The 20710-nt window shown below is 40.7% G+C and overlaps 1 protein-coding gene across 1 annotated transcript; it reads left to right on the top strand.

Annotated features, from left to right (window-relative positions):
• The first annotated feature begins 17175 nt into the window (after positions 1–17175).
• On the top strand, positions 17176–20327 carry LOC138633041 (cannabinoid receptor type 1B-like). Its single transcript, XM_069719015.1, has 2 exons — positions 17176–17272; positions 17930–20327. Exon 2 carries the CDS (start codon positions 17997–17999, stop codon positions 19425–19427), a length of 1431 nt encoding a protein of 476 aa, XP_069575116.1. The 5' UTR covers positions 17176–17272; positions 17930–17996; the 3' UTR covers positions 19428–20327.
• Positions 20328–20710: the final 383 nt, after the last annotated feature.

Below are 20710 nucleotides of genomic sequence, written 5' to 3'. Positions count from 1 at the left end.
AGGAGACCGCTGTTAGTGTCCCATCATCAAAACAAAAGTCATCATCGACTAGTTTTAACTTGCATAACATATTCATCTGAAACAAACGTACTTATTTTTTTCTGGCGCTGTCATGTTGCACAAAAACAGTGCGATATGACTGGCAGACTTCTGAAACGGTGTCATACTAAATCAAAATTTTGACTTCATTCACGTTTTTTTTGTGTGTTGTTGTTGCATAAATGAGCTTCCATATTAACCTCAACTCTACCCATTTCATTTGTTATTTTCCAAGTACAAATCCTCGCAAGCTGGTGATGAGCCTGGTTTTAAACATGAGGTTCCAGCTGACTGAAGGGAACTGACGATGTGTCAGTCGAGCCTGTTCTCTCCTGTCAGCATCACTATCAAACAAAATGCACCCTTGGTGGGGTCGCCCAGAAACCCAGCCTACAGTGTTCGATTTTGCACAGCAAGTCGCTTGGTTGTTAGAAAATATCCCCCAAGGGCTTCATAAATGTGAGTGTGTGTGTGCGCGCATGTGTGTGTGTGGGTGCATGTGTAACTTGACAGTCCTGTTTCTGTCACTAATGTCACATCAGTGCACACAGTGTGCCTCTGTGTTCTCCAAGCTGGAATACATTAACACCTCTGTTTAACAAGTTGTCCTGCATCTTCAGGGGCTGTAGTGGGGGGGGGGGGGGATTACACTGTACAACATTAGTTCCTGTTTTTGTGACGCTTATGATTGAATGTGGCTTCATCCTCGTCTCTAAGACACATAAAACCACATCTGTCTTTTATTTTGTGACACTGTCAGGGCTTACGTATGTGGTATCTGTTAAACAGTGATTTCTTGCAAGCCATATTTTCCTATTAACATGTCTATTTTGATGCTTTAGATCACTGATCCAGTAACTGAACGCTTTAACATTCAAAGCCCTATAAATACAATTGCCTGGCACATATATAGTGCCACATTTTCTCAGCTCATATTTCAGCAGAAAAGGGATTCTTTTGTAATACACAGAAAAACGTGATAGTCTGGACGGTGAAAGCTTTTCCTGCTTTGCAGATCAAGTGGGGATCGTCGTACGGGATGGACACTTTGGATGAGAGACATCATGCTGCTGTCTTTCCAGTGCAAAACATTTATAATAATAATAATAATAATCACAAAAACAACTGCAAAGTAAAAATGTCTCATCAAAATACGAAACCTACATTGGGTTTTGAATAAAAAGACGTGGCATTATATCTGACGCTTTGTCTTGTCTTCAGGTGCAGTTTTATTTTCCAGTCTGTCCTCCCAAGAAGTCCACACAGCTGCCCTCGTTGCCTCAGAGGTAACCCTACCCTAGCGTTGCCCTTTCTTTGTTTGACAGCGCTGAAAAGGCTGCTGTCTGCCCCAATAACATCAGCCTTTATGGGCAGTGAGTTGAACAGTGGGAGTACTCATCCCTCAAACCACTGAGGAGCCACAGCCAGCAGGGTGTGGGCAAAGTGGAGCTGAAGTGCAGATTTGAAAATGTTATCTCACCGAGTTGCTGTGCTGGATGATCTTTGATAATGACACAAAACGTTGGCGTATGGTTAGAAAGGGCTTTGCAAAGAAAACAGTAACGCTTAATTCTTCACATTCAAAGCACTGTAATGAATCATTGTTCCATGATGATAATCACACTGATAAATATGTACGGATTTTAACCCCTTTAACTTGAAGGTTACAACCTCCTTTCATGCCCGTCAGTAAGAGAGAGCCGCAGTTGAATGTTGTGCAAAAACAGACAACAAATCATCCTGATTTCCATATAACCCATGTGTATTCTATTTTAAAGGTTAATACTCTCCTTGTTACAATATCAGCTAAATTTGCAGTCTGCCAAATTCACGTGGACTTGTTGTGCCGGAGGACAGGATTAATTTAAGTCTTTTGTTCCAGAGGCGAAAACAAAACAAAACAAAAAAACACAATTTCTTTCAAGGATCCTCCGGCTCCGATAACCGCCTCGAGCAGAAACCACTTAAAAGATTGACCATGGTGATGCTGACCGGGTGGAGATCAAGTAGTAATCAGTGTCGACCTTTTTGCCGCGGGCATTTTCACTTGTCACAGTCAGGAAAGCACAGGTGCATTACAGTGACACCGGTCAGTTAACTTTTCCAGTATTCACGATGTCCGAACTCCAAATTTTCGATAAGCCTCGCGTTCACAAGTTGTGCCGTATTTGCTGAGTTTTACAGAAATAGCAGAGGTCATGGTAGTTAAATTTTCATTGGATGTTAAACTAATATATTGTAATTTTTTTTAGTCATGTAGCCTAAGTCTGGGGTAAAGGTTGATCCTCTCAACAGCCTCATCTTTTCCATTGGTGCCCTTGTATTTCCTGCATTAAGTCACCCCCACTGTTGGCTTGCTAAATTGTTATCCTTTGTGTTTTCCAGACACCGTCCACATTGCCGAAGCCTGGCGAGGATGATTTTACAACAATTAACCACTTGAACGTCAAGCAAATGGTTCACAACCCCACGAGGTCCATTTGAATGCAGCAAATGTAAGCAATGGCAGTGAACCAACTATTGTCAATACACCCGTGCTTTCCCTTCGATTAACTCAAAATGTCTGCTAAGGAAAAAGGTCTAAAGTCAAAACTGTCTTGAGTTCAGCTCGAAGAAACAAAAGCCCAACGCACAAAGCAAAAAGGGAAAAGCTAAAAATCAAGCTTTACTTTAAAAACATAAATAAGGTAAAAAACAAAAAACAAAGTTGCAAGCAAGGTCTGAGAGACGGACCGCTGGAAAGCACCGGCAAGAAGGACACGGACGACCAGAATGATGGAGAAGTGGCGAGGTGGAGGTATATATGCAGATTAGCAGAGTGGAAACAGGTGAGCGGAGACTGGCTGCGATAATTAGCTGACTCAGCAGGTGGCGAAGAAAGGCTCGTTAAAGTGACCAGTCTGAAGAGAAGAGAGAGCGTACCGTGGGAACGCGACAACCAGACCGAATGAATGACTGAGTAAATCAATGAATAAAACCCCAAACCGTGACAGAAAAGCCCTGGGACGACACAAAAGGAATGTCAGCTTCCTGAGCGTATCAGGGAGACAGCAGGGAAAGTGCTGCGTCACAATGGACCTGCTCGCAGTTATGAGACGCAAAAAAAAACCAAGTACAGGCAGATGAAGAAGAGGCTCCTGCCACCACGGGCGGCTCTTCACAAAGTATTGAACATAAAATCGAATGTCTCGTATATGAAATATATCAGTAAGTATCACTCTTACTCGTATACCACATGGTCAAAATGACCAAATAAAGAAAGATTTTCAGGTTTTAAATAGACTTCTGCTCTATTTTTTTTTTTTTTTCTAACAGAAACAATGATGCAGTAATTTCTCGTGTTAGTTGTCTTGACAAAGCAACGAGGTCACTGGTAAAGACCCACTGCCAGAGAACAAATTATGTGGCACCGCCTCCTCCACTTCTGGCTTGTCACATGTGGGCGTTTCAACACTCACAAGCTACCGAGTGGCTGGCTGGTTAGGAAACATTGTGAAAATAAGCGACCTGCATCACCCGGCAACATGTGGCAAGCGGCACTTTGTTTTGTATCGGCAATCTTGGAGGAAGAAGACACAAAAAGAATCCCAGAGAGCAAAATAGTCTTCTCCATGCTGATGCAGGTGGTGATCTGCAAAATTATTATTATTTTTATTTATTTTATTTTTTTGGACGCCTCCCATTTCTCTGTTATGAGGATTATTGTAAGTAAAAGGCAGTAACGATGATATTGAGAGCTTGTGGATCGTAGCGTTGGCGATGTGCGAACTTTTGAGAACGCTATCAACTTTATAGTTGGTCAACTGACAGTTGAAGCAGGTGCAGTGCACTTGATGCAGAGAGACGAAAGCCTCTCTACAAACTCATCTGATGGTGCACGAATGAATCAAAACGTGCAAACAAATGAATAAAAAGGTGGGAACTAAATGCTATTTCGCGCACATGATTTAGTAACTCGTGGCCACAATTTAGCATCTCATGGCAGCGATTTTAACTGTTGTTTTCTCTCCGCGGTCCTTTCCAGGCTCCATACAAGAGAGAGCGTGAAAGCCATGCAGGGATCATCCTCCGGGGACCACGAACGTCTCCACAAAATGTCACGGCAATAAAAATCCAACGGTTGTTGTGATAATTCAGTGCACCAAATGGATCAACTGGCGTTGCCCTATAGGACCCTACTGCTAAGGCTAGGAAGAGGAAAAAAAAGATAAAATAAAACCACTGAAAAGAATATAAAGGCCACATAAAAAAAATAAAAATAATAATTCACAGGGTCCTTGGTGCATTTATTGTGTGCCCATATACTTCAGTTTCATATTTTAAATACCGTGCACATCTTTTGTGCCTGGGCACTCTGTCTTTCCATCTCTTCACTTTCTCGAAAGCGGCCAACGCGTCAGAGAGAAAGCTCGAGTGTTAATTGGAAGCTCTCCCACGGGAGCTTGTAGGCGTCTTCCTTGTCCTCTGTGTTTACCGACTAATGTGATTGCCACGGCTCTCTCGGATTCACAGCCACTCGCGAAATAATGAACATACTTAATATTCCTTTCAGGGTCTTCCGACCCGTTGTGCATGTGTAACACTTAGGCATTCAAAAGTGAAATCCCAGCTGACACGGCTGGATTTTATTGTGCTTTTTGTGAGTGTTGCTCCGTTGCGGGGTTATGAAAGTAGCTGAGACACGTGCATTCTTCTGACACTTGGAGGGTGTTAATGATTTCAGGAAATCCTCTAGGAAAATATTCCATATTCAGCAGGATTTTAAAGGACCGGTCTGACTTTTTTTTTGTTTTTGTCAAATACACTAACAAAAGATTGTGTTTGTATGGCACCGCAGCAGCCAGTTAGCATAGCTTAGCATAGACAGGAAATAGCTTGACTCTAACATGCAAATAAGCGAACATGATGCAATTAATTAATTAACCTTTTAGTTACTGTGAAATTGATTTTTTTTTATTATTATTATTTTATCTTTGGCCTGAGCAGGCAAGCTGTTTTGCCGTGTTAGCAATCTTTAATTTTTAAATTTAATTTAAATGTAATATTTTGTAAAGTATGATTATATATTGATGAGCAGATACTAAATACTTTGTACAGTAAATTTATGCTACCATAACAGGACATTTTTGGCTCTGTCAGAATAACAGAATATGGATGCAGAATACACAAACAGGATATAGAAGTGTTAACTAGTGACTTTTAGGTGTGCTGGGAGGATGAACTTTCCCCCTATTTCTAGTCGAGCATGCTAAGATAACTAGCTGCTGACGTGTGTCAGAGTATAAACATGAAAGTCGATCTTTTCATCTCACTCGTGACAATAAAGCCAACGTGGGTATTCTCCAAAATGTCAAACTATTACTGCCAATGAGCCCATCATTTATGGCTGATCTCAGTGATGATATCGTGGTCAGGGTTGATGACGCTGAAGCCACTGTAAGAGGTGGCTTTCATCCGGTGTTTGCAACGGTTGAAAAAGAAGATGAATTTCACTCCGTGAGGGATTTAGCTTTCCTCGTCATAGGCTACAGCCTGCTTCTACCATGTTGCCTACAGGCCATTTTGAAGCTGAAATATGAATCTTTGCATGCATGAATTACACACCAAATAGTTGATGTACGATAACTCGTGTAACTGCTTTCATTTAATTGGATTTTGTTGACAATACTGTCACAAGAAGCTCATCCTTTGAGTTTTTATCTTACTGTATGTTTGATGCAGATCAAACACACCCTGATTGGAGTGATATGGTGTTTCAACCAAGAAATTAATTGACTTACTTCTCCAGAGCCCGTTATATTCCAATGATATGAATCAATGTCACACAAACTAATGTGAGTTTGAACTCCATGCCACTTATTGATTTTTCTATCACTTGCATGACTTAAAGACAACTTTATACCCCCCACACAGCATACAGAGCATGTTAATTAAATACATAGATTTTAACCCAGGCTGCTAGAAATACAGGAACATCACAACCGTGTAATTATAGGTGGTAAGACAATTTGTCAGTATTGTAATGTTTTGCATTTTTAGTAATGCTGTTTAAGAGTTTAATAAATATGAATGAAATAAAAGCAAGGTACTGCAGCTGTAATTTACATAAAGACTCCCTCAACAACCATTTGATTACTATCATAGACTCAGCCATGAAGACTCAGACAATCATCCTCCAGGATGTGAAGATAGGATTACTCACCACAGGATGCTGTTTACAGCCTGATTAAAATGGAAAGTAGCCGATATGGAACCTATTGTGAAAAAATGCTTTCTGCTTTTGGTTAATCATTTTGTTATCCCTCCAAAAATATAACATAACAGCTTGATCCTTTTGAGGTCCTGTTTTCAAAGAAATACTATTGCATCTATTGGTCCATTAATCTACTGGTCTGACACTTTGCTGCTGAACAAAGTACATCAAAGAACCCGGTTGAGAATTATGTGAAACCTGGCGTGCATATTCACGCAGGTCATTTGTTAACATTTTAGAATATTTGCATGAGGGTGGCCGGGAGATGATCCAGGGAATGGTCTGGGGCTCTTCAAAAGATCACAATGTCAAAAATTGTCATTCTAAGAGCCCATATTGTTAAGACCTGCATTCAAACAGCAGAAACATGTTGTTTGCGCCGTCCTTGTATGGCTTGTTATTCTGTCAATTTCCTACATTTTTGCATTTTGTGGCTTGTTCTCAAGCTGCTTCATTTCTTGATTGCTTTCAGCTTCAAGGTAAAATAACATACAAAACAAAAGAGACAGACAGAAAAAAAAAAAAAAAAAAGCAGGTGCTTTCAAACTCCACCTTTCATTCAATCCCAACTCCCCTGTGTTTATCCCTTTTCAAGACTGTGGCTGATTGGTTTGGACCTTTGTGTGTGTGTGTGTGTGTGTGTGTGTGTGTGTGTGTGTGTGTGTGTGTGTGTGTGTGTGTGTGTGTGTGTGTGTGTGTGTGTGTGTGTGTGTGTGTGTGTGTGTGTGGTGAATGCACAGCCCTATTGCACGGCTTAAGAAAGTTGTCTTTCTTGTCATGATTATGGTGATGATCTCGACAGGTTTGTTGAAAAAAATTGATCTCTGAGAATCAATAAATTTCAAACAAAGCACGATCAATAGTAGCAGATAGCACAATGGTAGCACAGTCCCATATTCATCCATTCCTTCACACCAGAAAGCAGATAAATCACTAGATAATAGCATCTTTTCAATTATAATAAGATTCTTTGTATATTAAAGTATTGTTCCTCTAAAACAAAACATATACAGTTCAGTTTTAGCTTTCCAAAAACCAGAACCAGATGGCTGTTCAGACAGTAATGACACCTCAAAAGATGAGATGGAAACCAAATCATTGCTAATATGATTATAGCACACATTAAGAATTCACATGAATCCCATTATCCGATGATCATAGTCAGAAACTGTTGGCTTTAATCATGTAATAGCTTGTCTGTCTCAAGCTCCCTGAGCTCATACATCAAAGAAATAATTTCGACACCTTCCATGATGCCACAGTCCTGCGCACACTAACTCTCTAAAACATTTACACATGAACACGCTGAGATTTTCACGCCGTTGCTCGAGGTGACATCCCACAATCAGTGTATCTGAAACGGCAATAATCAGGAACAAAGCAGATAATATGTTGATTTCATTGTGGGAACAGGTGCTACAGCGTGACACCTCATTAATCAATCAAAACTTAACAATGAACTCCTGACTCTGGCGGCCATGACCTTTGACCTCATCCATGAACATGTATTTGAAAGAGATTGATGAGGGCTGAACCTGCAATAGGTTAAACCAATGAGCCCAAACTGGTATCTCCTAACCGTCCTCACATGTTGAAGGAGCCTGCAGCCAACTGACCTAAAATAAAAAATCCTAGCATTACTTTACACGTTTTTAGCTGACAGATTATATTTATTTACATTATATTTATTCAACAAAGGCCATTTTAAAAAGAACCTAAAACAAATTAAATATATCTGTTCATCCAACAGTTTATTCCACCTCCTGGTTGATATGTTCCTTCATTATGAAGAAAATTTGATTTTGAGTCAATCCCAGATACACCAGCCTGCTTTCTTAAATCTCCAGACCCAGCGATTGGATTATTAACTCCCATAACTGTTGCCAGAAACTACAGTGCCTAGCTGCAATTATCCTTCTTTAAACCTGCATCACCAGATTTCTTTTATGTCCAGCTGGGGCCTGAGCAACAACACAGCACTGACATATCATCCAAGAATGTTTATATGGCAAATGTGCGTCAGCATTGAGACATAGAGCAAATAATTTCATCTCAGTCCATCTGGTGAATGTAAATCCAGTATTCACTCCATTTAATGACTACGCTCACCAGCTAGTTGCTAACTTTATCGCTGCAGGTGGTGCTTTGTCACTGAAACAACTACTAGCCGCAGCTACAAAATGTTGCAGCGCGAGTGATGAGTGTGAATCAGAACCGGAAAAAGATAGACCGTAGCAGTTTTAAGAATGAAAGATTTGCCTTTTCAGTAAAAAAAAAAGTAAATAGGCTACATAAATAAACAGGTTTGTGGGTGAGCTGCTCTCAGTGAGTATCGAAAGAAGTTAACATTAAGGTATTTGGATAATTGTCTATACGAGAAATTTTTAGGGCAGTGAGTCATCATGACATTGAATACTGACCTTTTGATGAAACTACAAAGTCTCATGCAATGTCAGGCATGATATTTAACTCTTTCACGTATCCCTGCAAATGCTGTGGAAAAGCGTTCAAGCTCCAAAGAACCAAAAAAAAAGAGCCACCGACTGAAATACAATAACATGAAGAAAATTGTGAGCTCGTTAAAATGCATGAAAAATCAGTTTGTGAAATAATGTGAGATTACTTCAGCAGAAACGCTGTAATTCGCAGGCTCTGTGCAACACTGAAAGATGGCAGGAAAGAGTGTGTGTGTGTGTGTGTGTGTGTGTGGATGACAGACCAACTGGCACACACCATCAATACGCAAAGAAAAAAGCAGTCTGGTTTGCAAGGATCACAATCCTGACCTGGTGATGGGCCAAAATAATAACAGAAACCTGACTACGCAACGTGTTCATCCCCTGGTTTTCTAATAACAAACCAACTGTAGATTATTTCGTTTGTGCTGCCTTCGACTCTCTGCAGAAGTACATACATCAATGTATACACACTGAACACCTCACACGCGCACTAAACAGCACAGGTGACCTTGTGCAGTTGCAGTGTGGGAGAGTCTCCATGGTGATGCACTTGAAATGCTAACAAAGGTTGCAGCTTTTATATATTTTTTCTCAGTTAGAAATAAGACTGATAATTGTTTTCGTCCAAACACAAAAGAATCGTTTTCTGCCGGGCTTCACTATTAGCACCTGAGAATTTAATGTGAAATAAATAGATTCAGCAACGCAACCAGCTGAGTAAGAAAAAATAGGCATGAAAGGAGAGAAAACCAGAGAGTTTAAGGTTGCCAGAGAAACACTCGTTCCATTGAAATTCCATGCGAGAGTTTTTTTTTTTTTTTTTTTTTTTTTTAAAGGTGAACAGGGAACAGATAGGTGAATAAAAGTTAAAGACACATCAAGGACTAGTTTCTTTAATTTATATTTTATACTTGACTGATTCCGTAACAGTGCTGCCTCAGAGTGATAACGCACAGATGATTCGAAGTTCAGTCCACATACGTGTAAGCTTGAAGTCAATTAGGTCACAAGCTGTGAAGTGATAAAAAGTGTGGAGGGGGAGGTTTGAGGCGCAAAGTGAAGGAATCATCTGTGTTCGCCAAGTTCAGCATGATGGCTGGTGGCTGCCTGCCAGCAGGGTTGTTTATGCCGTGTGGCCATCAATCTATTTTCCAGCCCAGATGGCTCTGATTGCTTGAGGAAGCGGAGATATGAGCCCTACCTGACGACGGGAAACAAATTTGCCTTCACGTGCAGTTACTTCTCGTGATTTGCTTCCCCTGTTGATGCACAGGTATTTAGTCAGCATAAGCTCATGTACAAGTGTGTTTGATGTCCTTATAAACAGTCTGAGAATCGGTAGACTGTAGTCCTGTGTGTGTTAGCTGGACTTGTGACACTGCAGCACACCAAGACACAGTCGACCAAAAGCAGTCGTGTTAAGGTAGAAGTATTAAATTGAGAGTGTAAGAAAAGCCTCCTGCACAATTTTCTTCTTTTGTTCATGGTGACGCTGATTCGATGCCTCTATGGATTAGCAGCCAAAACTAAATTGTGTAACACGTTATTTTGAAGGTCTGGTGATGATTTCTATGAATTTCCTTTTGAAAAATCACATTAAATAGAAGCCGAGTTGAAATTACAATGAATTAATTCGAAAATCAATGCTAAGCATAGCACGACCCTTTTATTAAGTAAATAGCAGTCAACCTGACATGCAACACTACTTACAGAATAAGAAAAACAAAACAGCTGTAAGATTTCTGCAGGTATGGCTGTGTATTTTCCCAACACTGCTTGGTACTACAATATCAGCTTGGTGTAGTGGTTAAAATGTCATTTAACGAACCAGCTTTAATGTCACCACAAACTACTGTTCATCTCTAACCCCAACCGTTTTATGAAGAAGCTCCTGGCATACAGTATATACAGTGTATGTAAATTACACTATGACCTAGAGACTTTCTTCAACCTCCTGCAACTCACTGCACTGCCCTGAGGACTGTGCTTGAATAACATTTTCATACATAATTAGATCAAAGGGTTGTCTCGTAATTAATTGCACATAAGACGTAAAAAGTATCTGTTGTCCAGACAAAGTGGGGAGAAAGTTCAAGGGATAGTAAACATTAATAGGAGAGAGGAGAAACTTGTAGCAGCATCGCATGTGGTTGGTTATTTTTTTTCTCTCTTTCATGAGACCATTTTGGGTTTTTTTCTCTCATGGCTGATGAGTTCACACAAAGCCCACATCTGACCAGCCATGCAGGGCTAATGCTTTGTCTGTAATTGGTGGCAAAACACTTGCCAGCAGCCATCACAAATAGCAGCTAATACAAAATGCTCTCTACTGACCAGAAATGCATGTAGACTGACGGTGTGGACACTTTTTTTTTTTTTTTTACCCAGCAAATGCAGCAGTGCAAATTTTCACCTATTAACTTGTGACTCTTAAATTTCCTCTCAAGTTTAAAACAAAATCTATGATATGGACTTGTTCCAAAAGTTTTACATCTCTGTGGTGACCAAGAAACACAAGAAAACAAATCTCAAACCAATTTTAAGCTGTTTGTTCTTTCAGAGCACTTCATTTGCAGTGGACCCTCTTTATCTTGTGATAAAGATCAAAGCTGATAGACAACATGTGATGAAAGAACTCTTCTGGGATGTGAAGAGCACTTTGAAATTGTTTGCTGGATGCATTTGCCAGTAATGGGTGAATAAACATGATGGAGTGAGCAGAATGGGAATGGATAATGGTGGGTGTGAAATTCTTGCACGGAAGCGCTCGAATCAAGCTCACTGTGATTTCTTTACAAGCGGTAGTGGTGGAAAGTCACAACATTTGAGTATCGTGTTTCGCGTTGATTTATTATTTTCACAAATTTCCATGTTCCATTTCACTTGAGTGTATTTAAACCAGAAAAACAGCATTCAAATATTCAATGCAGGAAGCAACTAGAGCTATTTTCAATATTTTTTTAGATAAACGTTTGATCACATGGCCTGTCATTTGGTTGCTAAAGAGCCATATTTCCCTCAAGAGTTAGTATAGACCACATTAGGTCCAAAAAGAGATGAACACAGTGACCAGAAAAATGACTCCAAATAATTATAATGTTGTTCTTTATGCCATAAAAGGCAACTATTTGCAAAGTTGGCCATGTTAAAGCCTAATAACATGTCAGTACATGTGATTGCAGTTTTTTTGCTGAAGCCTCCAAGAGGCCGCGACATCAGTTATTGCACACGTATTCTAAGAACTTTTTCCTTCACTGTTATTGAAGCACATCACCCATCTTAAAGTACGATGTTAAAAAGCCACACTTATTCAGCCTGCATTGGAAATGAGAATGGTGAAGAGCTAGAAATAAAAAAAAAATCAATTTCACAACTCCCCTTCTTCCTGACAGAAAATGGCAGCGTGATTCCAGGTAAAGTGACTGTTGGTGTCATGGCCTTCAGATCCATTTGGGGTTTTATTTGTCTGTAAAGCTCTGCAGCTGGGCACGAGACAAATCAATGATTCTCTGGCTGTGATTCAGCCAGTGAAACTGCAAGTGATTCCCGATGGTACTCGTATTCTTTTACAGAGCTGGAGTCCCATGAACATCTCACGAGTGTATTTTATGTCAAGAAGGTAACACTCAGAGAGCGATCTCTTCTAAGGCCGCAGGGATGTCACTATATAAACTGTATTGCTCTTTTTCCTGAAAACCATGGAGGATAACAGTGAGACTTCAACTGAGCTGCGATTTGATGCTCTGCTCTGCTGCCTGAGTCATTCAGCTCTGCCTGTAGCATTCATTTGCATAGTGTTTGCGCAAGTGAGCATTCACTGAACCACCTGCTAAGTCTTTGTGATTACCACTGTGTTCTGCTGAGATAAAAAAGGTCTTTACATGACTAAATGGTGCATGAAGGAGACTCTACCCACAGACCATTATGCTGTTCGGTTGTCTGTTCTACACCAAGATAACCCACCAGTTCTTCAGTGGAGCATTGTACACCGCAACTGATCAACCTGCTTCAATTCTTTATTAAAATTCAGGAGGTCACTTTATTTACATTGATAATTTCATGTATCTCCACAAGAGAGGCCATGTTTTTGGTGCAGTTTGTTTTGTTTGTCAGCAGGATTATGTAAAAACTAGCTCCCTGATTTTCATTAAACATGGTGGACGGGTGTAGCATAGGCCAAAGGAGAACCCATTAACGTTTGGAGCATTAACTATATTTGAAATTCATTACTATTGCGAGATTAGGATAAACTATCGTGGCTCCGTTCACCTATTGCCCACAGCTTCCGTCTTTGTGTGATTATAGTCTGGAAACCCTGCTCACATTCGCGTTCGCTCAGCCACTCTGGTGGGGCGGACCGATCAGCGACCTGGCTATATAGTGGTACATATAACGCTGCTCCAATAGTGTTTAAATTAAGCCGAGGTCTATGTCCGGTAAGATGCAACGACGAGAAACAATTCCTCAACGGAGAGTACCAGACTCATATTATCACACAGTGAATTAGGGTCTGGTAATACCTGGCTGACACTAAATGCCGTACATCTTAAAACCCAGTAGAAATCAGTAAAGTTCGATAGCGACAAAACATACGGCCATATCACAACCCATATTCACAGGTACTAATAACTCTCTGGGATACGCATTTACTTACTCAAACTTAAAGCAAGCCGTTATTATGGAGCACCAGAGGTGTACTGGGAAATAAATGCAGCCCTGAACTTATCCGCCCACCTGCAACACTCTCATGTGTACTCTGAATGACAGGCACTAAATGAGAGGGAGACAGACAGAATTAGTCCCGGTAAATCCAAGCACACCATTGTGGGACACTTGGGGACAGAACAGTGGTTTCTTAAGGGGAGAACCGGAACCAGTACAATTGCAACATTGCCACAATTAAATATAATAAATATAGTAAATATATACAGACATATATGGTGGTTGTTGTTGTAGATTTGCATGTCATTGAAGAGCAGATTATTGGCCTTCACGGAGAAATGTGTTCTTCGAGTGCCCTTCTTGTTTACTCTTTGAAGAAAACATCCATCATTTCTTTTTTATACTGGTAATTCCGGGTGTTTTCTTTCCATCTGTGAGGAAACAATTTTGTCACAGAAGGCATTATGTCACAACTTTCTCATACTTTTCACAGTGCGATTGTTCCCTGCGAGGAAGATCTGTGCAGAAATTCTGATGCAGGAGAGAAACATGAGGGTAAACTTCTTCCCCCTGTTTATTTCTCTGATGTTTTTTTTTTTTGGGTGTGGTGCTGTTGCTTCAATTAAAAGTCTTTGGAAAACGGATCAACAAACACCTTTGATTGGCTTAATGAAGCCAGGTCGGTATAAATGCTTGATGAAGTGACTAATGAGGATGCACTGGGAGATTGAGAAATTTGTAAAATGCTTCTTGAGTCAATTTAGTAAACATTATATTTGTTTTTGTTTTTTCCTCTTAGCTGAACTAATTTGACGTAAATTCACTTTCTTTGTGCAGTGCCACCTTGGTTTGGGTGTGAAGTGTCTCCAGCTGGGGAGGAACAGAATATAGAAGTGGCAGATTAGGAAACAGTTAAGAGCTGTCAGTGTTCAGCCACAGCCTCCTCCCTTTCTCTATTTATGCAGCTTTTCCTCCTCACCAGCTCTTCCTCCATCCCTTCCTCCATCCATCCCTCCCTCCCTCCCTCCCGCAACCCCTCCCTCCCAGCTTCCACACACTCTCCCATCCTCCAAGCCCTCGAAACAAACACATCAGAGACAGACAGCCTGCTTCAGAATCTCGTCTGGTAACACGCTGTGTGTGTAATCACTATATTTTCAGCCTACTTCTTGGTCCCCGATCTAACAAAATAAGTAACATGTCTAAAATAAATTACCCTGTGAATGTGCAATATCGAAATGAAATATGATTCTTTTTTTTTTAATGTGAGTCTTTGCATGAATGTGTCTATTTTGAAGGATGTGTTCCTGTGTGGACCGAAAGTAATGATTCCATAATGTAGGCAACCACTCAAATTGTCTGTAAATGGAGAAGGATCAATATTAAATGGGATGCACTATGGTGCGTTCATGTGGAATCCTGCTAAAGTCAATCACTTGCAATATTCATCGTCAAAGCCTGATGGACATGAAACAATAGCAGCAGCCTTCAGATGCAGAGGATTTAGAAAAAAAAAATTAACTTGTACAAGTTGCTGTTATAGTCGTATGGAGGCCTTTTGTCATCACAGACAGCTTTGTCTGCGAAAAATCTCTCCCTCTGTTACTGAAATAATAATAATCATTATGATGGATGTGGATCTCAACACTCTGCCCCCTGCTTTGGTAGACGATAGATGCAAAGCCTACATTAAATCTTTCTTCTGAAGAAAAGGAAAACACCAAAGAGCAGTCAACCAGAAGTCACCTCACAGCCATGTGAGTTACAAATGAATTCTGCAGTCACCTATCATGAATAAAATATTTCACTTGCTCTGTCTGTCTCTCTGTAAACTATCTCCATGAAAAGAACACACACTACTCTGCCACAAGTGATCAATGGTTGCTTGAATCTGCTTCTAACTGAGCCTAACAAGTGTTCAGTAATTAGTTGGATGACTCCTGCCAAAACTGGAGCCACTGGCATCATGCGCAGTGTCTTTCATTGTTTTCCAATGATGTTGCCAAATGTCATGTATTTTCCACAACAAGATACATGTAATTTGGTAGATAGCTCTGCTGGGAGTGCATAGTGGAAATAATTGCACAGCTGTGCAAGACAGGAAAAAGACTCTTAACAGTGTGTGCATGTGACCTCCAACTGCAGTAAATAAATAGATAAATAGTGGAGGGTATTCAGAACAGACTTATAGCACTGTGACTTTGAAATTGCACTGAAATTACACTGTGTGAGGTGCCTTTCAATAATCTGACTGTAGTTACTGCAACGTGGCAATGGAAGACGAAACACCAAAATATAAAAATACTGTGTTACAAGTAAAAGACCAGCATGCATATAAGTACAAGAAGAAACATCAGCAACAGCAACAACATGTACTTATAAATGTCTGGATCAAAAGTGCTTACTGTGCAGAATGGTCCTGAATTATTGTTACTGATGCACTCATGTGTAAACATGTCTGATGTTGGACTTTGTAGGTCTGATTTCTTCTCACGTGCCATTAGTTTAATTGCATCATAATCTATGAACTCGTGATATGTGAGTCATTAATGTGTGAAGTAACTAATGCTGTCAAATTAACGTAATGGGGTTGCTGCCATATCTTGATACAGTATATATAGTATAGTATATATGTATGTACAATGGTGGAAAGTACTAAGTACGTGTAGCTAAGTAATACTTAAGTACAATGTTGTGGTACTTTTGTGGTGATATTTCCTCTCTGCTACATTTCAAGATGATGATTTGACACTTTAAAATGCGACACGTCAATAAAGATTGAAAACCAACGATTTCCAACCCGTTTGGCTCCTTGCATCTTACAAAGAGCAGCGTGTAGTCGTGGTAACATTTGAGATGTCTATGAGTTGTTAAAAGCTTCATCTTGTAGTGATTTTTTCCCTCTATACTTCTCACATGTTTCATTTCAGTAAATGTTCAAATGATCCAATGTCTCATCAAAAATCAAAGATTAGAGAAATAAAACTGAAAACAGATTTGTGGATCAGAGCTGTGATTTTTTTTTTTTTTTTTCTTCCTTCCTTTCACAGTAATCATCTGATGACCCCACACATTTATCTGCTGATCCTGCAAATGAAATGGAATATAAAGTAGTTCAAACCAGCTCCACCTGCAGCAGCTACAACAGTAACATGCTGCTTCAGCATTCATGACGTGATACAACTATAATTGCATATCAGTCAGAGGGACCAAAGAAATACTTTTACTTTCATATTTTACAGCTGATATCTCCGTATTTTTCATGCAAAACTTTTTTACATTGAAATATTTACTTTCACCACTGCTTGATGAACATGATTTTGAAAATGCTGTTGAAAATTAAACACTTTTTAATGTATTTTCTTACACTCGTGCATTCGTGGGCTTGATGAACAAAGCGGAGGTAAAACTCAACGACAACAACAACAACAACAACAACAACAAAATCACAGCGGGCTTGCATGTGTCGCCTGCAGCTGCTTTGTTCCTGTGTGAATAGGTGTGGATGATGCTCACGGATGCGCTCCTTCCACTCGCTCTGCGCTCAAACACCTCAGACCACGTGACCAGCCTGGCGCACAAAAGCGGAGCCTTAAAACCGCCCGCTCCGGCAAACGCGCACACACCCCACCGGCTGGCTGCCTGGCGTTACTGTGTCACACTGACAGTATCTGGGTAGTCAGCGCTGTATTATTTCCTTTTAAAACTACAACAAAACAAGAATTTCACACTCGCTTCTAGTGGTTGTTTTTTTTTGGAGTTACTGTAACTGCTGTTGGGAGACAACAAGAACACTTTTACTCCCAGTTTAGGTTTCCGTCATGGATCGGTGCAAGATATTTGTAGCCAGAAAATGAAGGTATGTATTTTTCCCTTTTGTTTTTATTAAAAAGAAATCTATTTTATATATATATATATATATATATATTTTAAATCAATTTATTCGTATCTGATTTGTCCGTACCAGGAGGCTACAATTACTGCTATTGTTATTGTTTCTGCTCATCAAAAACGTCTTATTTCAAAAAGCTTTATGTAAACTTGCCTGTTAATAATTAAAACCATTATCACTGACATCAAAATGTAAATGCTTCATTGGGCAGATATGTTCCCTCTTTATCTGGTCTCTCCCTTGATGCCTAATTAATCCAGTGATTACTGGGGGGGAAAAAAAGCTTAATGCTTAATGACCCCTTTTAATTAATAAGGAGCCCTGGCTGTCCTACATACTTAATGCAGTGATTTCCCAGGAGGCTGCATAGGTTTGTCATCAACTGTTCAGTTTCCCACTATTGTCTGGGATGCATCTGTTCTGGAGTCAGCTGGCTGATACACAGATTACCCCAATATATCTCCCAGCAACAAATTCCTTTTCCACTATATCAATCATTAATGAACATTAATATTATTTCCCATCTTTGAGTATTTTCAAATTTAACAAGATGTACTTTTTGAAGAATTTACTGCATTCTTCATGGAAAACAATGTCCTTTTTTTTTTTTTTTCTTCTTGATAGATGTCCCTCTGTATGTGCGTAATGCTATCACGCCACACACCTCTCCACTGAGCACCTCAAACCAGCCATGAAGTTGGCTTTGCACAGGATAGCAGGCACCACGATGAGCACTTTAACAACAGGTGTTCAGTACCTGGGCTCCAACGATGCCAGCTACTACGACCCCCCCGCTGACTCGAGCCTGATCAAGAATGGCTTCCACTCAGAGAAATCTCACTCTGCCTCGGTCAGTGGCTCCCTCCCCAGGCTCATCCCTGGAAACAAGGAGATCATTTACAGCGCTCTGGCTCCCGTTTTCCCCACCAACATGTCAGACTTGGTGCTGGGTAACGGCACCTCCGTGGAGAGCGGCGGAGCGGCACAGTGCGGGGAGAACTTTGTGGACAACATGGAGTGCTTTATGATCCTCACTCCTGGCCAGCAGCTCGCAGTCGCTATCTTGGCTCTCACCCTGGGTACATTTACAGTGCTGGAGAACCTCATGGTGCTGTGTGTGATCCTGCACTCCCAGACACTTCGCTCTCGGCCTTCCTACCACTTCATAGGCAGCCTGGCTGTGGCTGATCTGATAGGAAGCATCATTTTTGTGTACAGCTTCCTGGACTTTCATGTCCTCCACAGGAAGGACAGCCCGAACATTTTCCTCTTCAAGCTGGCCGGGGTCATCGCCTCTTTCACAGCCTCTGTGGGCAGTTTGTTCCTCACTGCAATCGACCGCTACATTTCCATCTACAGGCCCATGGCATACAAGCGTATCGTCACAAAGACGAAAGCGGTCATTGCCTTCAGTATGATGTGGACCATCTCCATCGTCTTCTCGCTGCTGCCGCTGCTGGGCTGGAACTGCAAGCGTCTCGGCACTGTGTGCTCAGATATTTTCCCTCTAATTGACCAGAAGTACCTGATGTTCTGGATTGGGATGACGAGCATCTCGGTCCTGTTCATCATCTACGCTTACATGTTTATCCTCTGGAAGTCCCACCACCACGCTGTCCGCATGCTGAGCCGCAGCTCCCAGAGGAGTGTGATCGTCTACACCGCAGAGGGAACTAAAGTGCAGACAGTGAGGCCGGAGCAGGCCCGCATGGACCTCCGTCTGGCTAAGACCCTGGTCCTGATCCTGGTGGCCCTCATCATCTGCTGGGGCCCGCTCCTCGCCATCATGGTGTACGACCTCTTCGGTAAGGTGAACGACTTCATCAAGACCGTGTTTGCCTTTTGCAGCATGCTGTGCCTGCTCAACTCCACCGTGAACCCTGTGATCTACGCCATGCGGAGCAAGGACCTGCGCAGGGCCTTCCTCAACATCTGCCACGTGTGCCGGGGGGCGACGCAGTCTCTGGACAACAGCGCCGAGAGTGACTGGAACAGCAGGAGTGTGAGAGCCGCAGCAGGCAGGGCGGGGAAGGATGGGGGCAGCTCTGGAAAGACTCAAGTAAAAGTAGCCCAGGTTACCGTTTCTGGACTGACTGAGTCATCTACTGCGGAGCCGGTCTAAAAGACAGGCTGCGCTGCTCTGGTACAACTGTGAAGTAAAGATAGTGTAGAATAGTCCCCATCTTCTTAGTGCACTGCTCTGTAACTGTGAAATGTGCCAAAAAAATGACTAAGACACAGGTTTTTTTGTTTTCAAACCGAAATCTTTAGTATTAATAAACCATCGTACTCTCTGTATAGTGGAGTTGGATGACTGTTCTTATTCTGTTATTGACAAAAGGCTTGTTTTATCTAAATTAACTCAGTAGAGTTCCCAAGAACTAGTTTGCTCAAGGGCATTTTTTTCCCCCACAACCATTAATTACACAGACAACATTATGCTTCTTTGCTGTAGTTTGAATGTGCAGAGACTTTAACAGGTTTCAGCTTTAAAGACGAAAAAATAGGGCATTTCCTTTTTGTCCTTTCGCATTACAGTATACCATAGAGCAATATTGTGGCAGTGATGCAAGGTGAAACTATGTCTAAACTCAATGCAAATATCACGTAAATCAGCATCTCATTAGTGATTTGGATATAACGATGGATGATTTTGTAAAGACCGTGATATTGTGATGTTTGGCAGCTGTTCAGTTTTATAAATTAATTTTTATTTATTTATTTTGCAAAGCAAAATGGTGAGTCATGTGTTGAAATACAAATGGCTTTTCGATCAAAATAAAACTTTGCTCTGTCGTGATTTGGGAACTGCTTTTTGCATATGCGCTTATAAAACAGTTGCAGCATTTTGTGCGAAGCTATCCTGCCATATTCCTGTGAAGTGTCCATTGTGCCATTGTGTCCCCAAAAGAACTGTGTATAAGCAAGGACATGTATTGAATAAATCTGTGAAATTGGTCTATTTTTTATCATGATTTTGTCGACATACCTGGTATCTTCTTTCAATAAAATGATGAAACCATCTTGTCTGCACCTGTGGCTAATTTACGATGTGTATTTTTTTCTTTTCAAGGTGAAAAATTGTACGTCAGTGTGTGTGACTGTGTTTATATTAAGGCTGCGGTTCAAAACCTTTTAGGCTTGTGGGCCCTAAAATAACGCCTACTTGCGACTACAGTACATAAGTTGTTCATTTTTAGTTCTTAAGAGATGAAAATATGTATTTTTTTATTATAAAAAAATCATGAAATATTAATATTATTGAATCACGAAATTGTATATTTTTCCATTCGTATCCCTTCAGTCATCTGTTTTTTTTTGGTGTTTTTTTATATAGTGATTCAAAGAGGACATTTTACTGCTGTTACCTGTAATTTTCGGTGTGCAACACTGCACCCGTGTGGA

The sequence above is a fragment of the Brachyistius frenatus genome, unplaced genomic scaffold (assembly GCF_029030835.1).
Source record: "Brachyistius frenatus isolate BFR_SWC_R1_liver_20210118 unplaced genomic scaffold, ASM2903083v1 Contig_204, whole genome shotgun sequence".
NCBI classification, from domain to species: Eukaryota; Metazoa; Chordata; class Actinopteri; family Embiotocidae; genus Brachyistius; species Brachyistius frenatus.
The sequence above is the reverse complement of the archived record's forward strand: the minus strand, read 5'-3'. Positions and strand labels throughout refer to the sequence as shown.